We start from the raw sequence: 22,907 nt of genomic DNA on the forward strand, positions 1-22,907 counted from the left end.
GCGCCATGAGCACTGAAAAGTGGACCTGTGCGCTATACAAGTAGCCACTATTATTATTATTATTATTATTATTATTATTATTATTATTATCATCATCATCATCAAAGAGGGTTGACAAAAGGCTTAATATGTTCCGGGCAAATTGCTATCTCATGAATATTACCAACTGTGAAATTGTTTGTTTGTTTGTTTGTTTGTTTGTTTATTTGTTTATTTTGTTTGTGCTTGTGTGTGTGTGTTTGTGCCTGTGTGTGTTTGTGTGTGTGTTCGTGCATATTCAAGGCCAACTTTGTGCCACCATTATCTGAAAGAAGGAATAGGAGCGCAATTTCTGCGGGATCTTGTACTGGCCAGCCGTGGCGTTGGTGTTCAGCAGTATGTGGTCTCGGAGCGCCTCGAAGCCCCCAGATCTGACGGAGTATACCCTTGGGTGAGATATGCTCCCTTCGCGACGGAGGCGGTCGTAGTCACCGTTACGGAGACGCAGCTCCTCGTCGACCTGGGGATGATGACAAAGGGGGGTATTACTGTACTGCTGATTCACATAATCGCTAAAGCTGTTATTCTCTCTTACCCAAAGCTGGAAATGGCGCAACAGACTTGCGACAGTGAAGTTTTATGCACCATCAACGATAAGCTTTATGACCTTTTGATCAAGATATTCATACGGTAACACCGTTTTAGACCTGGCTAGCATAGACTGCCTCCGTCATGGTCGAATTATATTTACGCAATGTCGCAATCAAGGTCGCAAGTGCAGTGATTTCTCATTTTATAAGTAATGGCACAGACAGACCAGTTTCTGAGGGTCCGTAGGCCCTAAATGACATAAAAACCCTTGATACACAGGTTCCATAGTAACGAAAAACATACTCTTTTAGAATCAGCAACAACGAAAGTACCTTTTTGCAAATAACGTAAAGAATTTCGTGGCAGAGATAAGAAAAGAAAAACCTCCAACTGACTTGACTGAACATGTTTAACTTAAATAACAGTAGGCTACTTTCTTCTGATTTCTTAATATTTAGAAAACAAAAATGTTAACAAAAACCATTATCCGCTAAAAGAGTTCAAAAGAATGATTTACCTGCTCGCATGCATTTCCATAGTCAAAGCTTCCTAATTACAATTCCGTTGGGAACAGACAAAACTATCTCACCGCTTTTTTCTCTTCATCCGTCAGAGATTTTTGAGATGACGCTAGCTCCAGAAAGACATAATAGTAGGGTAAGTCTTCGTTGGGTTCGTACTCTGCAGTAATACACATTCAATGATACAGGATTAATACATGGTGACTAACACAATACGAATGGTATGTTGGCATATAATATAAGGCTGTATGGAACAAAGTTTAAAGGGACTGTACAGTACTGGCTGAGGTGGGGATTCATGTTTTGAACATTCCTAAGTGAGATAATGAGAAACCTCTTATGAAATATGAAAGAGCGTGTAATTTTAAGAAGTGTTCAACGTTTCTTTGATGAAAATTGGTTTTCAAATGGCTGAGATATCCCAAAAAGTGATAATAATAAAAGGCGACAGGCCACGCCTTTTATTAGGATCTCTTTGTTTCACCTTGTTTTTGGATATCTCAGCCATTTCACAACCGATTTTCATCAAATAAACTTTTGATACGCCTTAGAATTGCATGCTCTTTGACATCTTATAGACGTTAAACGTTAAACGTTAAAAGCTAAATCCTCACCTCAACCAGAACTGTACACACCCTTTAATCTGTAAATGATATAAATTACAATATTTCAAAATACCAGAGAATGTGTGGGACCATTGCGTAACTGTTTTTCATGTTATCAGGCGTCCTACATGTCATTTTAATGCAAATGATAATACAGTACATGTAGTTCAAATGATTATATAGTAAGCTATCAAAACACATTGTCACCTGGAGAATCTTCGGGAACAAGTGGACTCTCCGCTACGGTGTACTCCGTAAGACTGACGCCGGACCAGCGGGCCACTGCTGCCTTGATCGCCTCATCGACCACGTGTGTATTCAGCTTCTCGTAACACAGGTTCAAAACCAGGCCTGTTCTATAGTTAGCCAAACATTATACAGATGAATGGGAGAGGGTTCATATTATGTATGGCAACTGAGAATTGACACAATCCCTATGAGATTCGGAAATACCTGCACCCATGGCACTATACCTGGTTCCCTATAGGCTATTTATTTGGGTGAAAGAACAAAAACATTAAAACAAACAAAAAATGAAACTCACTACTAAAAAAATGTGAAATGGATCCATAAGCATTAGTGAAGATAGCCAACGAATTGATAAGTTTGCAACGAAAATACGCCCACTTATTTAACAACGTATTAGTCGGTTATTAAAACCACAAATCTGCTTTGAATTATTTAATCAATCAATTCATCATTATGCCATCCTAATAATCTTTCCCGAGATGAAATGATCATTTTGAGGGGGTTTATATTTGGATTGATTTATTTCATCCGTTATGTTAGAATCATTTACTTGAAGCAGAACAGAGTTGTAACATTCCTATAGAGGCACAGTTTAAATAAAAGGAAAATGAGGTTGGATCCACAAACCTGTATTGAAACTGTAAGATTGGGCAATTCTCATGGAAACCGACAACTCGAAAGATGTCACCCATCCGATAACGGTAGAATCCGGACCATTCGTGGGTTAGAGCGGTTTCGTAGCACTGTCCGACTTCTACTTCATCCATGAAATATGTTTTAGGTTGACTCTGATCCCTGACAAATATCAAATACGATATCAAAATGTCTCGACAAATCAGATTGTGCTTTATCTATCATTGGCAACAAATTCATGTAACTATACAAAATCATGATGCCTATGTAATAACTCAGAGGGAATAGATACAATATCTATATAAGAGTTTGGTACACAAAAGTACAAAACAGTAGTTTCCTTCTTATGACTATTACAAACCCATCATAAAAGACTAACAAAGTTTGTTCACATTAAGCACATTTGTTTTTATGATGTATTTTCTAATTCTAATGTGTTTTATACAGTAATTGTTGTTCGCTGGCTATAATTATTATTATACGTATATATAATAATAATAATAATAATAAATCGGTAAAGCGGTAAGGTTATGTTTTTGCACTGAAGACCTTTTTTTTTTTTTTTTTTTTACTTGTCACCTGAAGAAACCTGGAAGTGGAAGGAGAAAGATGAGCTGAAGACCTGTTTTTTTCCTTGTCAGCTCATGAAACCCGGAAGTGGGCCCTCCCCCCCCCCCCAACACACATACACTTTTGAAAACGCTCCCCCGGCCCTGATATTATATTAATACGTTACATATCAAGTAGATATCATTAGATACACTGATAGACAGATAGATACCATATTGAACTCACGTGTCCTCAACTTTGATGAACTCTGTGACCACAACGGAGGGTAGCGGCACATGGCCATGTACGTCCATGGACTTTAGACCAAGGTAAGGGCAGATGAAAGCTTCCGACGAAGCAAATATTAATGGAAGATGATCAACACCTATATAGACGAGACAAGCAAAAGGTCGTAATCATCTTCTTATCATTTTCTTTCCTTATTTTAGGCTGCGGGTCTGGCCTATTCATTTGTACAAAACTACTATCCAAGGCCCCCCCCCCCCCCTGCCGTTTTACAATTATTTATATGTCATAAAAGTATAAGAGAGATGTGGATGAAACATGAATTACACAGATCGATTAATATATAATTTGAGAGTGAATCAAGCAATATATTTATATACATTACAAATTCATGCATTTTCTGTTTACTACTGATACGAGGGACGTGTAATTCTGACGAGTGGACCCTCCCTTCAAGAGATTACATTGCAGGGAATACTAGATAGCGGCAACGCTTTGTCGAGTACTTTCTTTCATATTTCAAGGGTATTTTATTCAGTAGGGGAAGTGTGGGAGAGTTGAGCCACTGGGAGAGTTGATCCAGGCCACCTCACATCTCCATAGGGACTGATAGTAGTCAGCTGCTGCCATTTCTTGTTCATGCCTATGATTAACTATGTACCAGTGTATGAGGGCAGCGACATTGGACGAAGCATGACAAAATAGTCAAAGAAAAACCATTTTTGGTCACCAAAAGTGAATGTCCACTTGTCAGATATGTGGTTTTCTCTCACACCTATGGTAGAGGATAAGTGCGAATCAGTTTGATTAGCAGATAGTCTGTATATCATTTGTTTCTTCAGCAAATTTCAACATGTTTGGTGTGGTCACTTTCATAGGTTTTGCGGGTTACTTTAAAAGGCGACTGTGGGGAGAGTTGTGCCAACGTGTCGAGGGAGAGTTGTGCCATGGCTTAAACCCTGTATTCCAATGGCTCAGCCCTCAAGTGGCTCAACCCTCCCTTCAAGTGGCTCAATGAGTGTCATTTTTTGGTCAAAGAAACTGGTCTGCAATTGGATGAGGTGAGGAATATTGGAAAGGTATGTGGTGTTCTTGCCAGGGGTGACGCCTACAGGCGGTTTCTTCTTCCTAACACCAACAGTTGACTTATTACGCAAATCCAATCAGAATGCATCTAGAAATCCTGATCATGTGATCGTAGGTGGACCCCAACAACATCCACATTATCCATCCAATGACCCGTAAGTCAAACAGATGCCCCGCCCCCTCTGTTACCATTACACCATCTTTCCTTAGATAGGTTTCCATAGTCATTTTCTTTTATAAGCCTGAACTTCTTAATATGATATGTAGGGCCTATAGCATAGTGGCTCAACTCTCCCAACCCGTGGCTCAACTCTCACCACATCAAGGGAGACTTGAGCCATTTTGCAAAATATTTTGTTGAAGTGTCACCCCAAGTTGTTTGTGCTAGGTGTCTTATTGGGCTATCATATTATGCCTGAATAGTTGTAGTATATACCAGCGAACGAATAATCCATAAACTGTGTATAGTTATTGAACAATATCACTAAATGTAAAAAGTGGCTCAACTCTCCCACACTTCCCTATTTCTAGTATGTCTTTATGTAATTTTCGCTTGGATTTAACAATTAAAGCTAATCGACAGCATACACTAAAATGATGTGTCCGATCTGATTTTTTTTTAAATTATCCGAGAATGTGACAAAAGTGATCACGACTTTGTCTCCAGGTCCTTCTACGAATTATGGTGAGAGGGTGCGAATGGAGAATGGGGAATAGATTAATTATTCCTAGCAATACCATGCTTTGACAATGTCAATCACCATGTTCAAGACAGGTTTGACAGGCTAAGGCGTTGTTGTAAGAAATTTGCAATCAATTGCCACTCCCAAAAATCAGTCGCGAAATCCTGCAATAAATTGCAAGTTGCAAACGATTCTGTTGCACGAAAGATGCAATTGCAACTTCGCAATTGATTGCTAATCAACTGCAACTTACGATTGATTGCAAGTTGCAAATCAGATCTGTCTACTGCAAAGTTTGCAATAGGTATTTGCAATTGATTGCAACTCGACTTTCTTGTAACACCCCCTAAGGCAGTAACAGTATGGGACGTACTTTTGGCCCATCTTTCTTCTATTTGGGGCCAGATTCCCGTAGTGATCAATGGAGTGGATGACTCTCAAGCGGGGCCAAACTCTTTTCATCAGACCTGAAAAACCTTTCTCGAATTCTGTGCGTAATTCAGCGGCTCTCACGGGATCACCACCTCCAAAGCTGTCGTCAACGAGGCACGGATATGTGGAGGAAGATCGAGGGAGCTCTTGATAGTCCCGTGTTCAATGTCGTCGACGATTTCTGGCCAACACCGACTCAACTGTCGGAGGGCGCTCCGTAAGAAGTGCATAAAGCTCACGTAATCATGCCAACATCCCTGTCGAGTAGCCCAAAGAGGAGGTGAATGTAATTGGCCTCGAAGATTGATCGAGTTGGAATCCTTCCGGTGGAGAAGTGTAGCCCAAAAGAAGAGTTTTATACTCATCCGGAAACCGACTTATCGGTTCGATGAGGGCACCACTCTTGGCTCTAAATACCCGTGTGACACGTACAAGTTCAAGTGTTTTTGCAGCAGACTGACATCTGGATAATTCTCCATTAGTGTAAGATTTAACGTTGTTCCAATCCTATCGAACAAGTTACTCTTAGAGGTGTGAGTGGGATGTACTTCGACGGTCCAGTGGTTCCGCTTGTACGAACGAAGCTAGCAGGCGTTTTGGCAGTGAGAATATTAGTTTCGCCGTCCATCATCCTTTCCACGTACCCTTGATAGTGCTCATAAGTTGTCAACGGATGCCGTCTGCGTAAGTCATCCAGCGACTTCACCTCCTGCAGACCAAATCGCCTCCCGTATTCGGTGTTGCCGTTCTTCTTGATGACTTCGATCAACAAACGCTCTTGGTGCTCTCTAGGCTTTTGCCAGGAAGCTTTGGCCATTGGGTAGCTCCTCAGATTGTGAAGGCATTTTAATGACCAGGACTAGCAACCCAAACTGGCTCACAGTCTTAAAGGTGTGCCGCCTGGATGGCCGCTGACTAAGGATCCATAGATACACTAGGGACAGCCCGAGCAACCCAAGGCCCAGCATTCCTGAGAAAACAGAAAATATTGATGGCAACTGTTATTGGCTCTGAAACACAGTTGAATAAGAACAATTTGATGGGACAAGGAGATATAGCAATATTTTCAAAAGCTCATGTTGATACCAATAGTAACCCTTAAACGTTCATTCGGAATGTGGATCGTTTGTCAACCTTGCTTAAGTCGGCTGGATACAAGCTGAAAATGGCTAAGTCGAAGGAAAATTGTACCCTGGGTGGATATAAACACATTTTTTATGCTACTTTCCAAGTCGAATGTAACGGAATGTCGGAGGATTTTTCTACGATCTCTTTGGTCTCTTTTAAAGTCTCTTTGGACTCGACTTAAGTGAGGCAAACTGTTTACAAAACATGGACTGCTTCGAGTTGTAGTTTTTTTTTTTACTATTTAATACTGAAATTATACTTTTTCAGTAAGTTTCAGTAAGTATCATTATCGTAAGTTTCAATATATAGTTTAAGTAAGTTTCATAATAGTTAAAACTATAATGCTAAGAGGGTAATTTCTCAACAGTGCTTATAATCATGTGTATATATTATATATGTATATAGGTCCTAGATCCCGTGACATCAAGTCCCATGAACTTTTGACGATGTGACAAGGTTTACAAAATGCATAAAGTCGAATGATTTAATCAAAATATGTAGGCCTGTACGTGATTTTTATTCATTTTCCTCTTCTCCTTTTTTATGAAGTCACTAAACACTCTCCATTTAAACACAATCCTTTGTCTCAAGTTCGTAATACCTTCGACCATGAAGTCAGCTCCTATACAATAACAAGGGCATCTAGAATAGAATAGGTTAACACCTCAGAACCGCAATCGGTCATTCCTACGTGAGAAACGTTTCAGGGTTGAGTACGTACGGTGCATAAATTGGGATTTGCCAGATGATTTTACTTTGATAGATGTCGATGAAAGAACGAGGGATTTTTGTTTCTTTTATTGATTACAGTGAAATATGGAAATATTAGTTTAAGTATACGAGTTCTTTCATCAAAACAATCTCTAGGAAATTGTGATGAGAAGACCATTGTCACATCAGCAGAAGTCATCTATAGGAATGGGATTTCACAGGACCAAAATTGTATGTCAGGCATCTCAGGGGGCCATTGAATCATGTTGTTATTTCGTTCGTTCGTCCATATTTATTTTGCTTCTCAAATCAAATCAAATAAAAAATGAATTACATCAATGTAACAAATTTAAACAATCTGTGGTTTGTTTGTTTGTTTGTTTGGGTTTTTTTCAAAATTTTGCATCGATGGTAATTCTAAGAACAGGCAAAAAAATGAACCATTCACATATTCCATCAGCATGCATGCATCACATAATTATTGAACAATAAGTATAGGTTCGCTGTATGCATTTCGTTTCAGAAACAATGACTTAACGGGGGTGACAGTGGTTATGCTTGGTATGATATGCGTGATCATGGTGATGATTTGAAGTAGCTCATCAGCCCTGATTGCCATGCTTATGAGCGTTCAACTTTGAATGTAACAGTTGCGATCGAGTATCTCTCCTTACCCCAACCGATACACTTCCAACAAGACGAGCCGGCCGCGGATCCACACGCGTTACGCAACGCAAACAAGGCCGCTACAAGCAGCGCTGTAGAGCATGCGGCCAACTGCACGTACAGTTTACTAACTGCCATGTTGGAGTACTGAAACAATTTCACAGACATGTCTAATCCATCTAGCTTCTTTTCGTAAGGACTCCAGAAACAACGGTTTTACTCCACGGTGAAATAGTTTCTTCTATTGCTCGTGCCGTTGGCTCGGGGACATGGCTTCTTTCTGTACCTCGCGAAGAATGACTACGTGCAAGTTGGAGCGGGGCCAAATAAAGGTTAAAAATCTACTCGGGATAAAAATCTACACTCCATGTGTACTTAAAGGGATGATAATATCCTGATAACCCGATAACCTGATAACCTGAAACCTAAAAAGCCCCATCTTAACCAAAACTATATGTTATATTGTTTTGGTTGAGATGGGGCGTTCAGGCTTTCAGCTTTTTTGGTGAGATAATGAGAAACCTCTTTGAAAATATGTAAAAGGATACAATTCTAAAAGGTTAACATTGATGAAAACTGGTTGTGAAATGGCTGAGGTATCGAAGAATAAAAAGGTTCTTGTAAAAAGATGAAACCCGACTTTTCTTAGGGCCATTTTCTTTCACTTTGTTTTGGATATCTCAGCCGTTTTTTATCAAGCGATTCTCATCGAATAAACTTTGAATTCCTTTAAGAATCATATGCTCTTTAACATTTCATTAACGTGATTTCTATTATCTCACAAAATTCAATAAATCGGAATCCCCACCTCAGCCATAACTACACCATCCCTTTAACCTGTCGACCCGCACTGGTGAAATGACAGGAAGGTTAGGTTAGGTTATAACTATTATCGCATAGACCTACGTGTTGAATGCCGTAAAACGTTTCGACATTTCAACGTTATAACGCAACTGAACTCCCCCTCCCATCCAACAGCTCGCGTGCCGGTACTCCGTAATTGATCGGACTGATAATACGAAGGTACTAGATCATCAGTTATTAATAAACATTCTCGTCACCGCCCTGGTGAGGGTCGACATTAATTTGAATAAAGAAAACTGATGCTACGGATAATCAGGAGAACAAAAGTATTGTTGCATACCGAAAGTGAGGTTGCAAATTGTTTACTTCGTCATTTTTTCCATAACAGCAACAGCGCTCGTGCAGAGTGGAACATAAATGTACAATAGTTGCAATCGGTTATTACCTCCAGACCGAAAGCAAATTATGAATATCCAGGGTCTATAAATGTCATGATAGGTACTTACTATGCTCCCACGGACCGATACACTTTCGCAGGCACTCAACACACGAAAACCTCAGATATACTAAGCATACTCTAGAGTTCGCGGTTAGGGCCCCAACGATGAGGAGCGACGCTACGACGTTGATCCTAGTGATGACAGCTTAATGGCCATTGTAGGTCCCAGTTATTTGGGCGGATTCGGTTGACTCCACCTTTCTTCAATGAACAGACTTCAGTCCCGGAGCAAAACTCTATTTGAAACAACACCGAAGCAATTCTACGTTCTTCCAAAACATTATTCTCCTTGACAACTATATATTTTCTCATTCTTCCACATTATTTTATAATCCACACTCATATACAATCACCATTAAATCCATTTACTTCTAGTTAAGATTTACATTTCAAATGAAAACCATCACCGAACTGTCATCTACACACGCACGTTGACAGGCACTTAGGCTACATACACATGTATTTTGACATATTATTTACAAACATAAGATTCATATTTGAATAAACCCACACAGAAATAATTAGGAAAATTATGATAATGATGATAATAATAATAATAACATTACCATACTGGATTGTAATGATAATGATAATAATAATAATAATAATAATAATAATAATAATAATAATAATGATAATGATAATAATAATAATAATAATAGAATTATAAAATTAAAAAAAAAAACCTGCAACTTCATACACGTACTCTAACTCATCCTTGCACTGGTGCATCTTTTATTCACCCCACCCCGTAATGATCAGTTATAAACCATATACGTATTTTGGGCGGCGTCAACAAAGTAAGGTCTCTGCTCAAGTTTGCGGTATTCCGCATTTTGTTTCTGATAATTTGATCGAATAACGAACAAATCATTTGTTCGTGTATGCCTATTAAACGTATATCATATTCTTGTGATTGGTACATGATGATAAATACTGTATTTATTTTTGTCCAATCCATTATGACTGTGTGATTTATTTTGGAAAAACGGGGGGGGGGGGGCGGGGCCAGGCTGCCTTTTTTTTTTTCATAATACATATGGTCTTAGCACTTGGCCCCTTGTCACCTTTTGAATGTTCCTTGAGCTTTCTTATAAACTTTATAGAAAATTATAGACATTCCTTAAAAGTTCTAAGACAGTTTTGTTTTGCAAGTTCTTAAGAAGTATTTATTTTATTATCTTTTTACACAGACGTTCATCAGAATATTTCTGGACGCTCTACAAGAATGTGACAATTTCACTAAACGTTCTGGAAGGGTCACAAGACTTTTTTTAGACATTATTCAATGTGTTTTCTGGACGTCCTCAGAACGTCTACAGAACGTTTTGAATATTCATAAAAGTTTTTTTTTCTGACGTATCTCAGTAATTCAAAACAGGTTATCAACTGGTCCTTATAAATATTGAAAGGTTTTTTATTGTTATTTGTTATTTTTTTTACTTTAAAATGCTTATTTAACTTCCATTTGAAACGTTTTGAATAAGTCGAATGCCTTCCACAAAAGGAAGTTCTGAAAAGTGTTTAGACGAAATGCTCAAATAACAAATTTAGAATGTTCCAAGAACATTAAAAAAAAACGTCCAATTCTTAGCTGGGTACAATGTACAACCATTTTGGTTTTAAAACTTGGCTTAAAGAGATGGTACAGTTTCGGTTGAGATGGGACTTCAGGTTTCCAACATTTAAATTGATGATGATTTTTTTGAGATAGTAAGAAATCTCGTTTGTTTGTCTGTTGGTTTGCTTTTATTTCTGCATTCAATCAGATACAATTTGAATACAAATTTCAAAAAGTACAAAGACAAAGAATAGCAAGTGCAGTGAAATAAATATGAAAGAGCATAATATTAATAGTTCTGAGAGAAATCCGAAGTTTATCTTATAAAATTGGCTTTGAAATTGTTGCATGATATATCCATAACAAAGTGATCAAAATAAAAGGTGAAACCCACCTTTTATTAGGATTGCATTTATTAGGATTGCTTTTATTAGGATTGTTTTGTCTCACTTTGTGTTTTGATATCTTATGTATTTCAAAACAAATTTTCGTGAAATAAACTTTGAATTCATATTAGAATTTTACAATTTTTTAGTATTTCAGAAAGTGGTTTCTAAGTATCTCGCAAAAACTTAAAAAGTGAATCCTCACCTCAACTAATACCATGCCATCCCTGTAGGAAATAAAGCGACAACCGCCATTACTTGTGGATTTAATTCTAGCAGGCATATTCTTATAGGTTAGGGGATGAATACTTGAATTGAAGGCAACTTGAAATCAACAACTAACATTGCCAATTCTAACCTCTATTTGTGACAGATTTGTCCCAAGCATGTCAGAAGCATTCAGAAGGGGATTGGCAGTGTAATAAGAATGTACATCGTCTTGACAGAAATTCCCTTCCCGCTTGCTTTGGTTACAGAGCGAGAATAATTTTTACATGCCACTGTTTCGGGTTTATTGCTCTGTCGCACAGCTGTGTAAGAGGGGGAAACTGTGCTCTATCATTTTCAAGTCGCTGTTATTTGGGTTAAGATATCAAAAGGTCACCACTTCAAAACCCAAACACAGTATCACTCGGACCGAAATTGGAAGCACTTCCCCAAAGAGAAAAGAAAGAAATTGTGAAAATCGTATTTCTTCTCATCTTCCTTGTCTTCCTCGTTCTGCAGTGTTCCTGAAGCTCTGTCATACCCAGTATCATAGAAACAACTTTTTTTCATGACTCAGCATTACAATCATCATTTATAGCTTTTCATTTATGACTTCTACAATAACGTGTCATGCATGCGATCAACCAAGAAAAATCCACAGTATCAGAGAAGACGAGGAAAAAAAATGAAAACAGGTAGATAAGAAGTGTTTCACACTTTGGACTTTAGACCATGCTCCAAATAAGTGATCACGTATCTTTCATGAACGTGGCCCCTTATCACACAGATTTATTTTATTTACACGTCCGGTTTGTATGACGTGCAGGTTAAACTGCTGTTTGCTGATGTGATACACTATCGTAACGGAAGCTCTCCGTAGTGATCGCAAAGGAGCGTCGTCTGCCACTATACCTCTGGTTGCACCATTCATTTAATTACACAGCGGTGTCGTTCTTGTTCCTTGCAGTCCTTGCCTCACATCACCAAGCATACGATAAATCGTGTGTAGACGACCATGGATTCTCTTGCTATCTTATCGTGGATTTGCATAGTTACAACCATCGGCTTCTTCTTGTCGGGGATGTGAGTCTGCTTATAATTTCCATTGCAACTAAACTGTTCATTCACTTAATCGTTTTAGATCGATGACCAAATCCAGAGGATAAATAGTGCCACAACTTCAAAACATATTTCAAAATGTTTCTGATCTTGTTGAGTCCAGTTATATCACGTCAAAAGAAAAATGATGATGTATGTCTTTTTTGACATATGATTCAATTGAAATCACCATTTTGATATAATGCTAATATAATTTCGATTATCATCTTTCAGTTTGTGAGAAAACACTACTAGTAACAAGGTATTATTTTCTTACCCATGAAACCCTCTGAAAGGAAGTATACGTACTTCTGCAAATAGTGTAACAGTTCCGTAGATAATCTTAGCTTTTGATCAATGCAAACCCGATTGGAAATGAGCCTATGCTGAATGAATAAAAGGAAAGCATGGCCAAAGTTCAAATGCATTCGTTTCAGGGTTTATTTGTTGTTCGGTGGAGAGCGTATAGTTGTTAGTTTGTTTTTGTCTCACAAAAACAAACTCAGGAACCGGGCACAGTAGGCAGTCTGATACCCAGATAGGAGCCTAAATCAACAATGGGTTTGCGTATTTTTCATTTTGTGACCGTAGAATGATAGGGTCAAAAGTTACCACAATCTGATACGCAGAACCACAATGAAAACTACATTGATGTTGTGATGGAGATCCAAACTTATACACACGTGTATTTTCCTGTGTTTCTACAAATGAAAAAGTGAAAAAAATAGACAAATCTGCAAATAACGTAACAGTTTAGATATCTAGTCTTAGCTTCTGATCATCAATGGTGCTTACGGGAGGGGGTGAGATCTTAAAATTGGAAACCGTAATGATATTGTCACAAGTTACCATGTTACCATTAACGTGTATACGCGTATGAAATACATAGAACCACAATAAGATTTGCATTGATGTTGTTGTGATAGAGATTTGCAATACCTAATTCTGATTTACTTACAATATCGATAGGTAAGAATGTGGGGCTTTACATCAAGTCATTGTTGGTTCGATCGAATATGAGAATAACGAACATTCATTAATCAGTGTTTGCATTCTCTTCTGTTTTTCTACCTCCGGTCGTGTTTCAAGACTTCTGAAAGCCTTCAAAGCACTGTCAGCCTTCACCTCATAATTATTATGGCCAAATATGATATCATAGACCCTCAGCTCGTGACATTCAACATAACTGTGATAAACTGTAAAGTTCATACAATTTACGTGAACAATACTTCTCGATAGAATCACTAAGAGCGTGAAGAGGGCGTCGAAGCTGTACAGCCTTTATGAAGATAAAATCTGATATTGCTATTATATTCTCCCGTGTGAAATGCAACATAGTACCACTCCATATTTTTAGAACGAAAACAGTTGATATTCAGTTCCTCTCACTGCAACCCTATCCATTTCCGACATTACCATGATTACTGGCCGTGAACCCGGGTTAGAGGATTCTTTCGTTTTTATGTCGATCTGTGCGCAGTATCATTACCATTGTTTTTCACGACCTCGACTAAGTTTTTTTTTTCCGATTGCTTTTGAGTTGTTGTTTATGTTTGTTTAGATAAAAACTATAAGAAACCACTGAGAGACTATCAATTATCATATCCAAATTATAATCCCATAAACACACATAATCATATACAAAGTATACGCGTACGCACACACACACACACACACACATATACACACACACACACTCACTCACTCGCACACAAGAACTGATAAGTTTGTTTTTTCTTGTTGTTTCGTCTTCAGACCAGTTTTTATTCCTATCATCAAGTCTGGTACTACGGGAAACACTCCATTTCTGCCGTTCCTGCTTGGTTTTCTGAAGTAAGTGATTTGTTCCTACATGGTTGAAGCACGTAAAGTTCTTCCTGAAACCCGTGTGTTGTCGTGAGTGAGTTTCCATTTGTTTGTTTGCATTGATGCGGGATTTGCTCATGAACGATGAGTCAAATGTATGTATTTATAAAAGTCTGTTTTGAAACTATACACGTATCCATATAGGCCTACCCATGTTTATAGGGGCATGGGGGAAGTCAAAGTTGGAAAGAGCGGACCTTTCTTAGGGAATGAAGCAACCGAGGGTGGAAAGGTCTCGGAGGGGTACATTTATTTGAACTTAAACAGCAATGTATCTTCCACCGCTGATGCAATAACGATTGTTGGTTTGACACAAACATCATCCATGAATAAAAAGTCCCTGATCTTCTTCGTGCCTATACAAACTGAATTGTCCTATCCCACTATCTATACCAAGTTCAGCATCATCTCTCTTGCATTTTGGGTAATGAAGATGTCAACCACCTCTTTCAGGTTGATCACTTCCTGGTAATAAATGTAAAGGAATCCAGTAGATCTCAACTGAATTCATGGCTGGACGCATGAATATTCTTTATAGGGTGCAGCAATATGTTCAATATTTGAAAGTCCACGAGTAGACTGCCCATGGGCCATCGAAACCGATGACTTCGACACTAAGGCTGTATTTCACCAACCTCTCACCAGTTTTTCTGGTCTCCAGCATGTCTCGTCGACGTCTCGGAGATGTCTCGGAGACATCGCGGAGACATCGCGGAGACGTCTCAACAGTCGCGGATATTATTAGTCTCCGCGACGTCTTCGCAACTGATGGAGACATCTCGGAGACGTCGTGGAGACTTCGCGAAAAATCGAACATGTTTAAATTTCTTGCGACTCCTCGGAGACTCTGTAATTTTCAGGAGACGTCTCGGAGACGTCGCGGAGACGTCTCTGCAACTAGCAAAATCTGGAGTAGCAAACTAGTCGCGAACTAGTTTCAAGCCCGCTGAGATACCCCCTGCAAACAAGGCCTACGAGACCGACACATTCAACCCCGTGCTGTATAATGTCGACCTCGTGGGCTGTTTTTACCTATAGTGTCAAACTCATGGGCTGCATGACTCGTGGGATGAATAATTCATGGACCTTTTTTCAATGTCGAAGTTGTGGCCTGTAGGCCCTATGACTGATGGGCGTCGGTCTCGTGGGACGACCCCAATGTAAGTGTCATCGAGTATTCTGTAAGCAATGGGTAGGGCCTAACTGACCGTCGGAGGGGAGGGGAGATGTGGCTATGAGATAAAAGAAACGGTAACGATGTTATTGACAGTGTGATCGAGTTACACTTTCGGTGACGAGTCGAAATATTTGCAGTCGATATGATTACACGCATTAAGTTTGATAGAGTTTGAAGACTTTTAAATAAATTCTCTAAGTACTGTCGCAAGAAGGGACATAACCGTTTGAAATCATTCTCCGTGCTGCTATCAATCATTAGGGCAGAAAGAGAGCAATGGGGGGGGGGATGGGGAGTAGTGACGTTGAGATTATGACAGAGTGTAACGAGACTTCTATACCATTTCATTTACCTCTCGTTAAAAGTGCCATCGCTTGCCTGTGGTATGGTATCCTCAAAGATGATTTTACAATGATAGTTGTCAACGTTGTGGGATCTGTACTCCACGTATTCTACGTCCTGGCATATCTTCTATGTGCCAAAGACAAGGTAAGTAGAATACACATTGATGGAATAAAGGTCCTAGCCTTAGCTTGGTATCTCCATTTGCGTAACATCGTTCAATCTTCAGTTGTAATAGTCTCTATACACTTATTAATCGGAAATGAACATATTCAACAGGTATTGAACAGGAATGTTTCTTGGATCAATGAACAACATTAAAAGATATACCACAAACAATGGACTGTATAAGATCAGCTTGAAATTTCTTAATCAAGAACTGTAGGGCTTAAAAGCCACTATTCAACATTGGGAACAGTGAGTAAATAATGTTCAAATTATCAGTTGTGTCACAAAACTCCTTAAAGTACAAATAATTCGCAAAAGAAAGCGGGAATAATATTTAGGGAGATATCACTAATTTTCTCAGTAAACGGTCACGAGGACGGTTTATTGTAGAAATTGTTTTTGGTATGATATTTAACATTTATTATGTTGATTGAAATTTTCAGATTGGTTATTTTTATCCCTAACTCATATTTTAAACTATTTTGAAGCACTAAAGCTTCTTTTTTTTCCTCATCTGCAAAATTTCGAATGTTAGCAAGGGGCTTTAAAGTTTACATCATCAGATTTTCAGAAATTAATGCCAGAAATATCCGAATAAACAAAACAGGTACAAGGATTACAAAGATCTCATTATCTGTATCGTATAGAGCTTTTTAGTATTTTACTTTTTTGTATTAACATTTTGATAATTCTTTTTCCAGTGTAATTTCGTAAATCCAAAAAGGAATCTGAATACCACAGGATACCAGATGTAACTAATAATCTAGACGAACTTTACTTGTGGCGAGATCTTGTGGCAAGAAGATATTCGTTGCTCTTGGTTTATAACTGCATTTCATTGCAGGTTGTTGTTTTTTTACTCTTTTACCAACTAAATTGTCTTTCAATAATTTGTAATCAATAATGCATCCCCTTCTCTTCTACAGATTCCAACATGCAAAACAGCAATAGCATGAGGAGACGGAATTATATTGCATGTGAGGCCCCAAAACTATGGAATAGCATACTTTTAGAAATTAGGAAATACCCAACTATCAAATCATTTAAATTCAGGCTGAAAACACACATTTACTATAATTGTCACTACTGTTTATGCTTACCATGACCTCTACAGAGCAGGAACTACGTAGATGAGATATCTGCATAGGTTCTGCTCTCTATTTTTTTATATCTTTTTTTTCATTGTGTATCATATAGGCTGGAGCTAGACAACAAGCCGTTTACGGCATCACATTCCTATTGGGTCTCTACGTCTACTTCAACCACGTGATCAAAGACGAAGCCTTGGTGGAGAACCAGCTGGGACTGACCACTTGTATCATGGTGCTAGCCACCAACGTCTCCCCGCTTGCCGAACTGGTTAGTCCTCCTCCTAGGGATTCAAACTCGACTTAACCAGTGATATTATATGATTTTGTTCTATTTTGTGCTTTAACACGATATTGGTCTTCGACGTTTAAAAAGATTGTAGAACACAGATCGGGTATCGCCGAAATGAAACACACGTTCCATGCAATGGTTGGTACAAATTATACATCTTATGTATGATTCACTTTCATTTATTTAGATTTGGCTAAGTGAATCTGTCTATTAACAGTGATGTGCTGATGCGACTGACTTAAGCTCAACAATATTCTATGGAACAATGAGGCAAACCATCTGTACATTAAAACAAAAATCTAAACCATCTTCCGGGAAGTAAGAGTTAAGACGACTATGATATCAGTTTTTCCGTAAGTTCTGGTTACTCTCAGCACTACCAAGTGATTTCATCCCATTAACATGACAATGGTGATGAGTTCTCTTATCATACTTATAACGGTAGTCCAGTTTGCTTTATAAGTGTGTACTTTAAAAACGTCCACTTCTCAAAATCAACACACAACTTTACTGCAGCATTGAGATCGTCTGCGTACAATTTTACAATCTTTCCATCACAGGGCTCGGCTATCAGAGAACGCAGCAGTGAATCTTTCTCGGCTCTCATGGCCGTCGCCATGTTTGTGACGTCACTTGCCTGGACTTTATACGGAGCGCTCATCGAAGATATTTACGTACAGGTATAGTGACCAAAGAATGCTCTTTACTAGTGATTATTTATGACACTCAATGATATCTTGTACTGACTTCATATGGTGAAAAGAATATAGAGTTAATGAAAGTAAACAAATTGAAGAGTTAATGGATGTCTCCAGGATAACTGTTAACCTAAACGTCAAATGTATTTTTGATCGCTGCTTCTTCTGTTTTATCCTTTCTTTCTTTGTTTGTCATGGGTAAACATAATGGCACATACTTACGTCATTTGTATTCATTTTGTTAGTAATCAATTGTCATGACGCTCAAAAGCCTACACTTTATTCTAATTTCTTTGTCGTTTAAGCTAGGCTTCACCGTTCTGGTTAAAAGCTTTTTTCATTGGCATAAACCTGCACTTCATATAATGTGTAGCCCTCCAAATATGTCACATGTTTTTCAACATTTTTTCCACATTTTTCACATTTTTGTTAAAATGTTTGCAAATTGGTTCCTTTTTTTGTTTACGTCCCAAGTCCTTGAAAAAGACCTGTAACTCGGTCGAAAGCTCGGGAGAATTAAAGGCAAAGTGAACATACTGCAACGTCTGCGAGCAGGCTGCAGTCATTCCTCCGTCACAACTATAGATAATACCACATTATTATGATAATATCCCTCTATTTCATTTTTCTCCGTCGCTCTACTTCCAAGATACCAAGTGTGCCGGGGATGGTGTCTGGCATCACACAGTTGGCCCTTCTCTGGACTTTCCCATCCAGCGGTACGCCGGGAAAACGCGCCAAATCAGACTGAGAGATATGGATAGAATTTTTCGGTTCGCGCTCACAGTGCTCCATAATGGCACTAAAACTGGGACCAGTACATTCTTTGTGATATTTTCTGACACCGCCGTACTTAATTGAAACAATGATGATGATTTATTGTGATGATGCAACGTGATGGAAGGTACCAGCCCGATAACAGAAGGAGGATAATCAATTTCAGCAGCTGTAAAATTTAGTTGGAAATCGATTTCATTTCTTTTGAAAACGTTCAGCAATCATGACCGTCTGCTACCATTATACAGCGCCACCTTCGACTGGCAGTATTGCAGTTTCTGAAGTCAAAATACAAGTCGAGTTGTAGATCTACCGCAGTCTCGCTGGAATTATTACTTATTGTCCACTTGTTTTATCCGTGTGTTTGGCTTTCATGGATTTTTTTTTTATGTATGTTTGTTGATGTGTGTTTGTGTGTGGGTGTTTATATGATGTGTGCGTATGTGTGTGTATGTGTGGGTGTGTGCGTGTGATGATATGGAGAGGAATATTATGCGATAGTGTACATATATCATATGATTATATAGGCGTGTGAAATAGTATTCCAGCGATACAGACGTAGCTTTCTACACTTTCTATTTGTTGCATTGTCAGCAACACTTATATAAATGAATAAATAAATAAATAAATAAATAAATAAATAAATAGATGAATAAATAAATAAATAAATAAATAAATAAATACATACATACATACATACATACATAAATAAATAGATAAATAAATAAATTTGTAAAGGGTTATACATTCAACATACACTGTATATGCAAGCATAATGTGCGAGAGAATCAGGTGATTACAGTTGGTAATCCCAAATCCAGCCTTATATTCATATTGTTACAGCTGTCAGGGCGACAAAACCTCGTATCGAAAAAATGACAAATGTCTAGAGGAGAGAGCGAAAAAAAAAGGAAACAACAACATGGCAGCCAAAGTACGGGGGGTGGGATCACCTTTCCTTGTACATGCCATAGTGACTTCATTTTGTGGGTAGGAGGACTAGGATTTGGACAGGATATTACTTTAACTAATTATCTGACAATTGTAATAATGATAGTGAAAAATAAGAGATTTTTCACCAACATATGAGATAAAAGGTTTTGCAACTTCAGCGACTAATAATGTGTACGGTGTATAGGTATGAGTGTATCTATGTTTACAGGCACCAGATACAACGATCTTCTGCTCGTTGACTTTACATGCAATATCACTAAGCGTCCTTGGCAAATAATTCAATGCCATTGGTAGACAAACGCCTTTCATCACACCGTACTTACACATCGTGTGCCATGTGATGGAGGGGGGGGGGTAAAGGAAAATGATGTATGAAATGGGCAAGAAATTAATGAAAACATACGTTGAAGTAGGACAAATGGAAAACGAACAATATGCAGTCTGATGAAGAAAATTATAGAGCGATTCTCAGAAATTGGTCTAGTCGTGTAGGAGTGGGTGGCTGTAGTCTCCTGAGGGGCGACTTTGAGGCGAAATGAATAGCGTCTTCACAAGCTTGGTCTCCTCTTTCATACTTTTTTTTCGGGGGGTATATAATGTGTGTGTGTTTTTGTATGGTAGAATTGTTTTATACAAAGTTTGACGTGCACATTGGGATTAGCTGTAACAACGTTTTCCTCTTCTTATCATTTTTTATAAACATCCCGTCGCAATATCACAGTTCAGATGCAGCAGTTTTGCAAAGAAGCTGTCTGGAATTATATAAACTAGACATTCAAAGATGCTTTCCAATTTGATCAGAATATCCCACACATTTAACTCTGTCATGGCAACACGTGAAGCCATTCTCCAAAGCGCCAATCTTTTCCGAATAAATTGCTACATCGGACACTTTTAAAACAGCGTTGGTTTTACAAATTGAGCGGTATATGACATAACTGTGTTCAAACAGATTGCTCTATTATATTGAAGTGATGTATTCAATGATATTCTAATCACTCTAGGTGACGGATACTAGTACGTTGTTCTAAGCAACACCGATAGGATCTGGACGAGGTATTGGGAAATAAATAATCTTTAACATTGTGAAGATGGTTTTAGACTGTGTTGCAGTTTTACACAGAGAGTTTAAATACTGATGTTCTGTTTCACACTTTGAATTGATTATCCACAATGTATTTACAACGTTGAGACGCTCGTATTTTACAGTGAGAAAAGATTTCACGCTTTGTTCACACTGTGTTCATATACTGTTGTGTTCATATTGTATTTCACATGGGGGGAAAGCATGGGAAAATGCTCTTCTTTCGTTTCTATTCTATTTGCCATTGTGTATGTGTAACTCACATCTGCTTGTTGAATTCTTTACATTAGCAGCGACAAGGCATATACATATATATATATATATATATATATATATATATATATATATATAACATAATATTATGGAATAATAGAGCCTATAGGCAGCTTTCTTCCTATCTACGTTTACGTTATAGGAAGAAAAGCGGAAGGAGCTTCCAGAGCGAAATTGACGTTAAAAAGATTTTGAACTGTTACTTAACTTTACTATCATTGGTGTGGAGTAAGACCAACAAAATATTGTCCTTTCTACGAAAAAAAAAAACCCAAAAAGAAACAAACGACAGTGTATCGTTTAGATGGAGTTTCTTTTATGTAGTTGTATACATGGCAGTGAAATTTTGAAAGTATGTTAACTCAAAATAATCGATTGAGGAACTTCTGAAGTATAAGTAACGACTAGATAGACGAATTCCTGATTACTCCATAAAGAGAGAGAGAGAGGGGGGGGGGGGGGGAGAGATACCTTTGACCTTTTGTGATATAGCCATGAGGTGTAAGACTTCTAAGCGCAAACCCAGTTAAATATTGATATAATGGTGGTCTCAAGAAGGTTAAGACGCTCTATTCACGTGCACAAAATCACAACATCATGCGACAAGGAAAGAAGGAGTGTGTGTGTTTCTGTGTATGTGAGAGTGTATGTGTGTGTGTGTGTGTGTGTGTGTGTGTGTGTGTGTGTGTGTGTGTGTGTAAAACAGACAAACACACAAAAAGAACAGAAAGAATGAGTGAATATCTGCTGAAAAGCAACATTAGTTGTCAGTACATGGGGATTAGCAAGCCCCCTTTTAAGAGAGGGTCAGTAGAGCCAAGACAGCTTCTGCGTACCATGATCTCTTGTGTCACAGGGGAATGAAGTCGGCAAATTGAGAACAGCAAATTAGACAACAGAAACCTAAGGGATGGATATACACAGCATTGCAGGGGAGAAAGAGCATTCAATTTGCTAAAAGGGGTCAAACTCTTAAGGCTGCCATTTGTAATGACATCTGGGTATACATTCTCTGGAACACTCAACATTTTTGTTCTGCATCTATTTTGATTTTGTTAAATTTTAGTTTGCCTTTTTGTTGCTAAAGAATTACATCAAGTAAGGAGAGAATGTGAGAGGAATCGTCTCTGGCGATAGTTAAATCCTCCTTTCAGCATCCTGTATGTATCCTCATTTAGTCGGTATGTGATTTCACACTGATTCTTCGTCTTTTGCTTCCTAATCAATATCTAATGAATATCATCAATGTTGTGCACAAAAATACGTTGGTATTTGTGTCCTATCGCTATGTATTACATCAATTATGCTTGCTACGACAGCAAAGCGTTGGCGGTTATAAGCTCTTGTCTCTTTTCGTCGTTTGATGCCGAACAAAGAAACACAAGCAAAAATGATACATCTGGTACATGATAGTTCCATTTTCATCACGCCAGCGCATTGCAGTATCGTGACTGCAAATATTTTTCTGATTTTACTTACAACCCTTTTGCTCTACTAGTTGGATGCTCTCAGGGATTTCCTTCTTGTTTATGTCAATGACTTTATTTTCTTCTG

The 22,907-nt window shown here is 38.3% G+C and overlaps 2 protein-coding genes across 2 annotated transcripts; one reads left to right on the forward strand and one right to left on the reverse strand.

Annotated features, from left to right (window-relative positions):
* Positions 1 to 277: 277 nt before the first annotated feature.
* LOC139729581 (GH3 domain-containing protein-like) lies at positions 278 to 6,391 on the reverse strand. The gene is made up of 7 exons (XM_071640505.1): positions 6,123 to 6,391; positions 5,502 to 5,674; positions 3,374 to 3,512; positions 2,573 to 2,740; positions 1,904 to 2,052; positions 1,160 to 1,251; positions 278 to 499 (listed from the first exon to the last, which is right to left on the reverse strand). Exons 1-7 carry the CDS (start codon positions 6,389 to 6,391, stop codon positions 278 to 280), a joined length of 1,212 nt encoding a protein of 403 aa, XP_071496606.1.
* Positions 6,392 to 12,484: 6,093 nt separating this feature from the next.
* Positions 12,485 to 19,026, forward strand: LOC139729573 (sugar transporter SWEET1-like). Its single transcript, XM_071640498.1, has 6 exons — positions 12,485 to 12,619; positions 14,390 to 14,467; positions 16,043 to 16,166; positions 17,385 to 17,546; positions 18,128 to 18,247; positions 18,915 to 19,026. Exons 1-6 carry the CDS (start codon positions 12,552 to 12,554, stop codon positions 19,014 to 19,016), a joined length of 654 nt encoding a protein of 217 aa, XP_071496599.1. The 5' UTR covers positions 12,485 to 12,551; the 3' UTR covers positions 19,017 to 19,026.
* The last annotated feature ends 3,881 nt before the right edge of the window (positions 19,027 to 22,907 follow it).

This window comes from Diadema antillarum, unplaced genomic scaffold (assembly GCF_040938485.1).
Source record: "Diadema antillarum isolate AM-2024a unplaced genomic scaffold, OU_Dant_1.0 seq00000247_RagTag, whole genome shotgun sequence".
In the NCBI taxonomy this organism is placed as follows: domain Eukaryota; kingdom Metazoa; phylum Echinodermata; class Echinoidea; order Diadematoida; family Diadematidae; genus Diadema; species Diadema antillarum.

Bases quoted from the DNA above. Each gene is read 5' to 3' on its own strand.
- LOC139729581 (XM_071640505.1), bottom strand. From the start codon at position 6,391: ATGGCCAAAGCTTCCTGGCAAAAGCCTAGAGAGCACCAAGAGCGTTTG. The intron at 3,513-5,501 runs GTTACTGCCTTA...TCGTCTATATAG, and splicing joins CCAAAAGTACGTCCCATACT to GTGTTGATCATCTTCCATTA. The intron at 1,252-1,903 runs GTGACAATGTGT...GTATTACTGCAG, and splicing joins TGTTCCCGAAGATTCTCCAG to AGTACGAACCCAACGAAGAC.
- LOC139729573 (XM_071640498.1), top strand. From the start codon at position 12,552: ATGGATTCTCTTGCTATCTTATCGTGGATTTGCATAGTTACAACCATC. The intron at 16,167-17,384 runs GTAAGTAGAATA...TGTATCATATAG, and splicing joins TTCTATGTGCCAAAGACAAG to GCTGGAGCTAGACAACAAGC. The intron at 17,547-18,127 runs GTTAGTCCTCCT...TTTCCATCACAG, and splicing joins TCTCCCCGCTTGCCGAACTG to GGCTCGGCTATCAGAGAACG.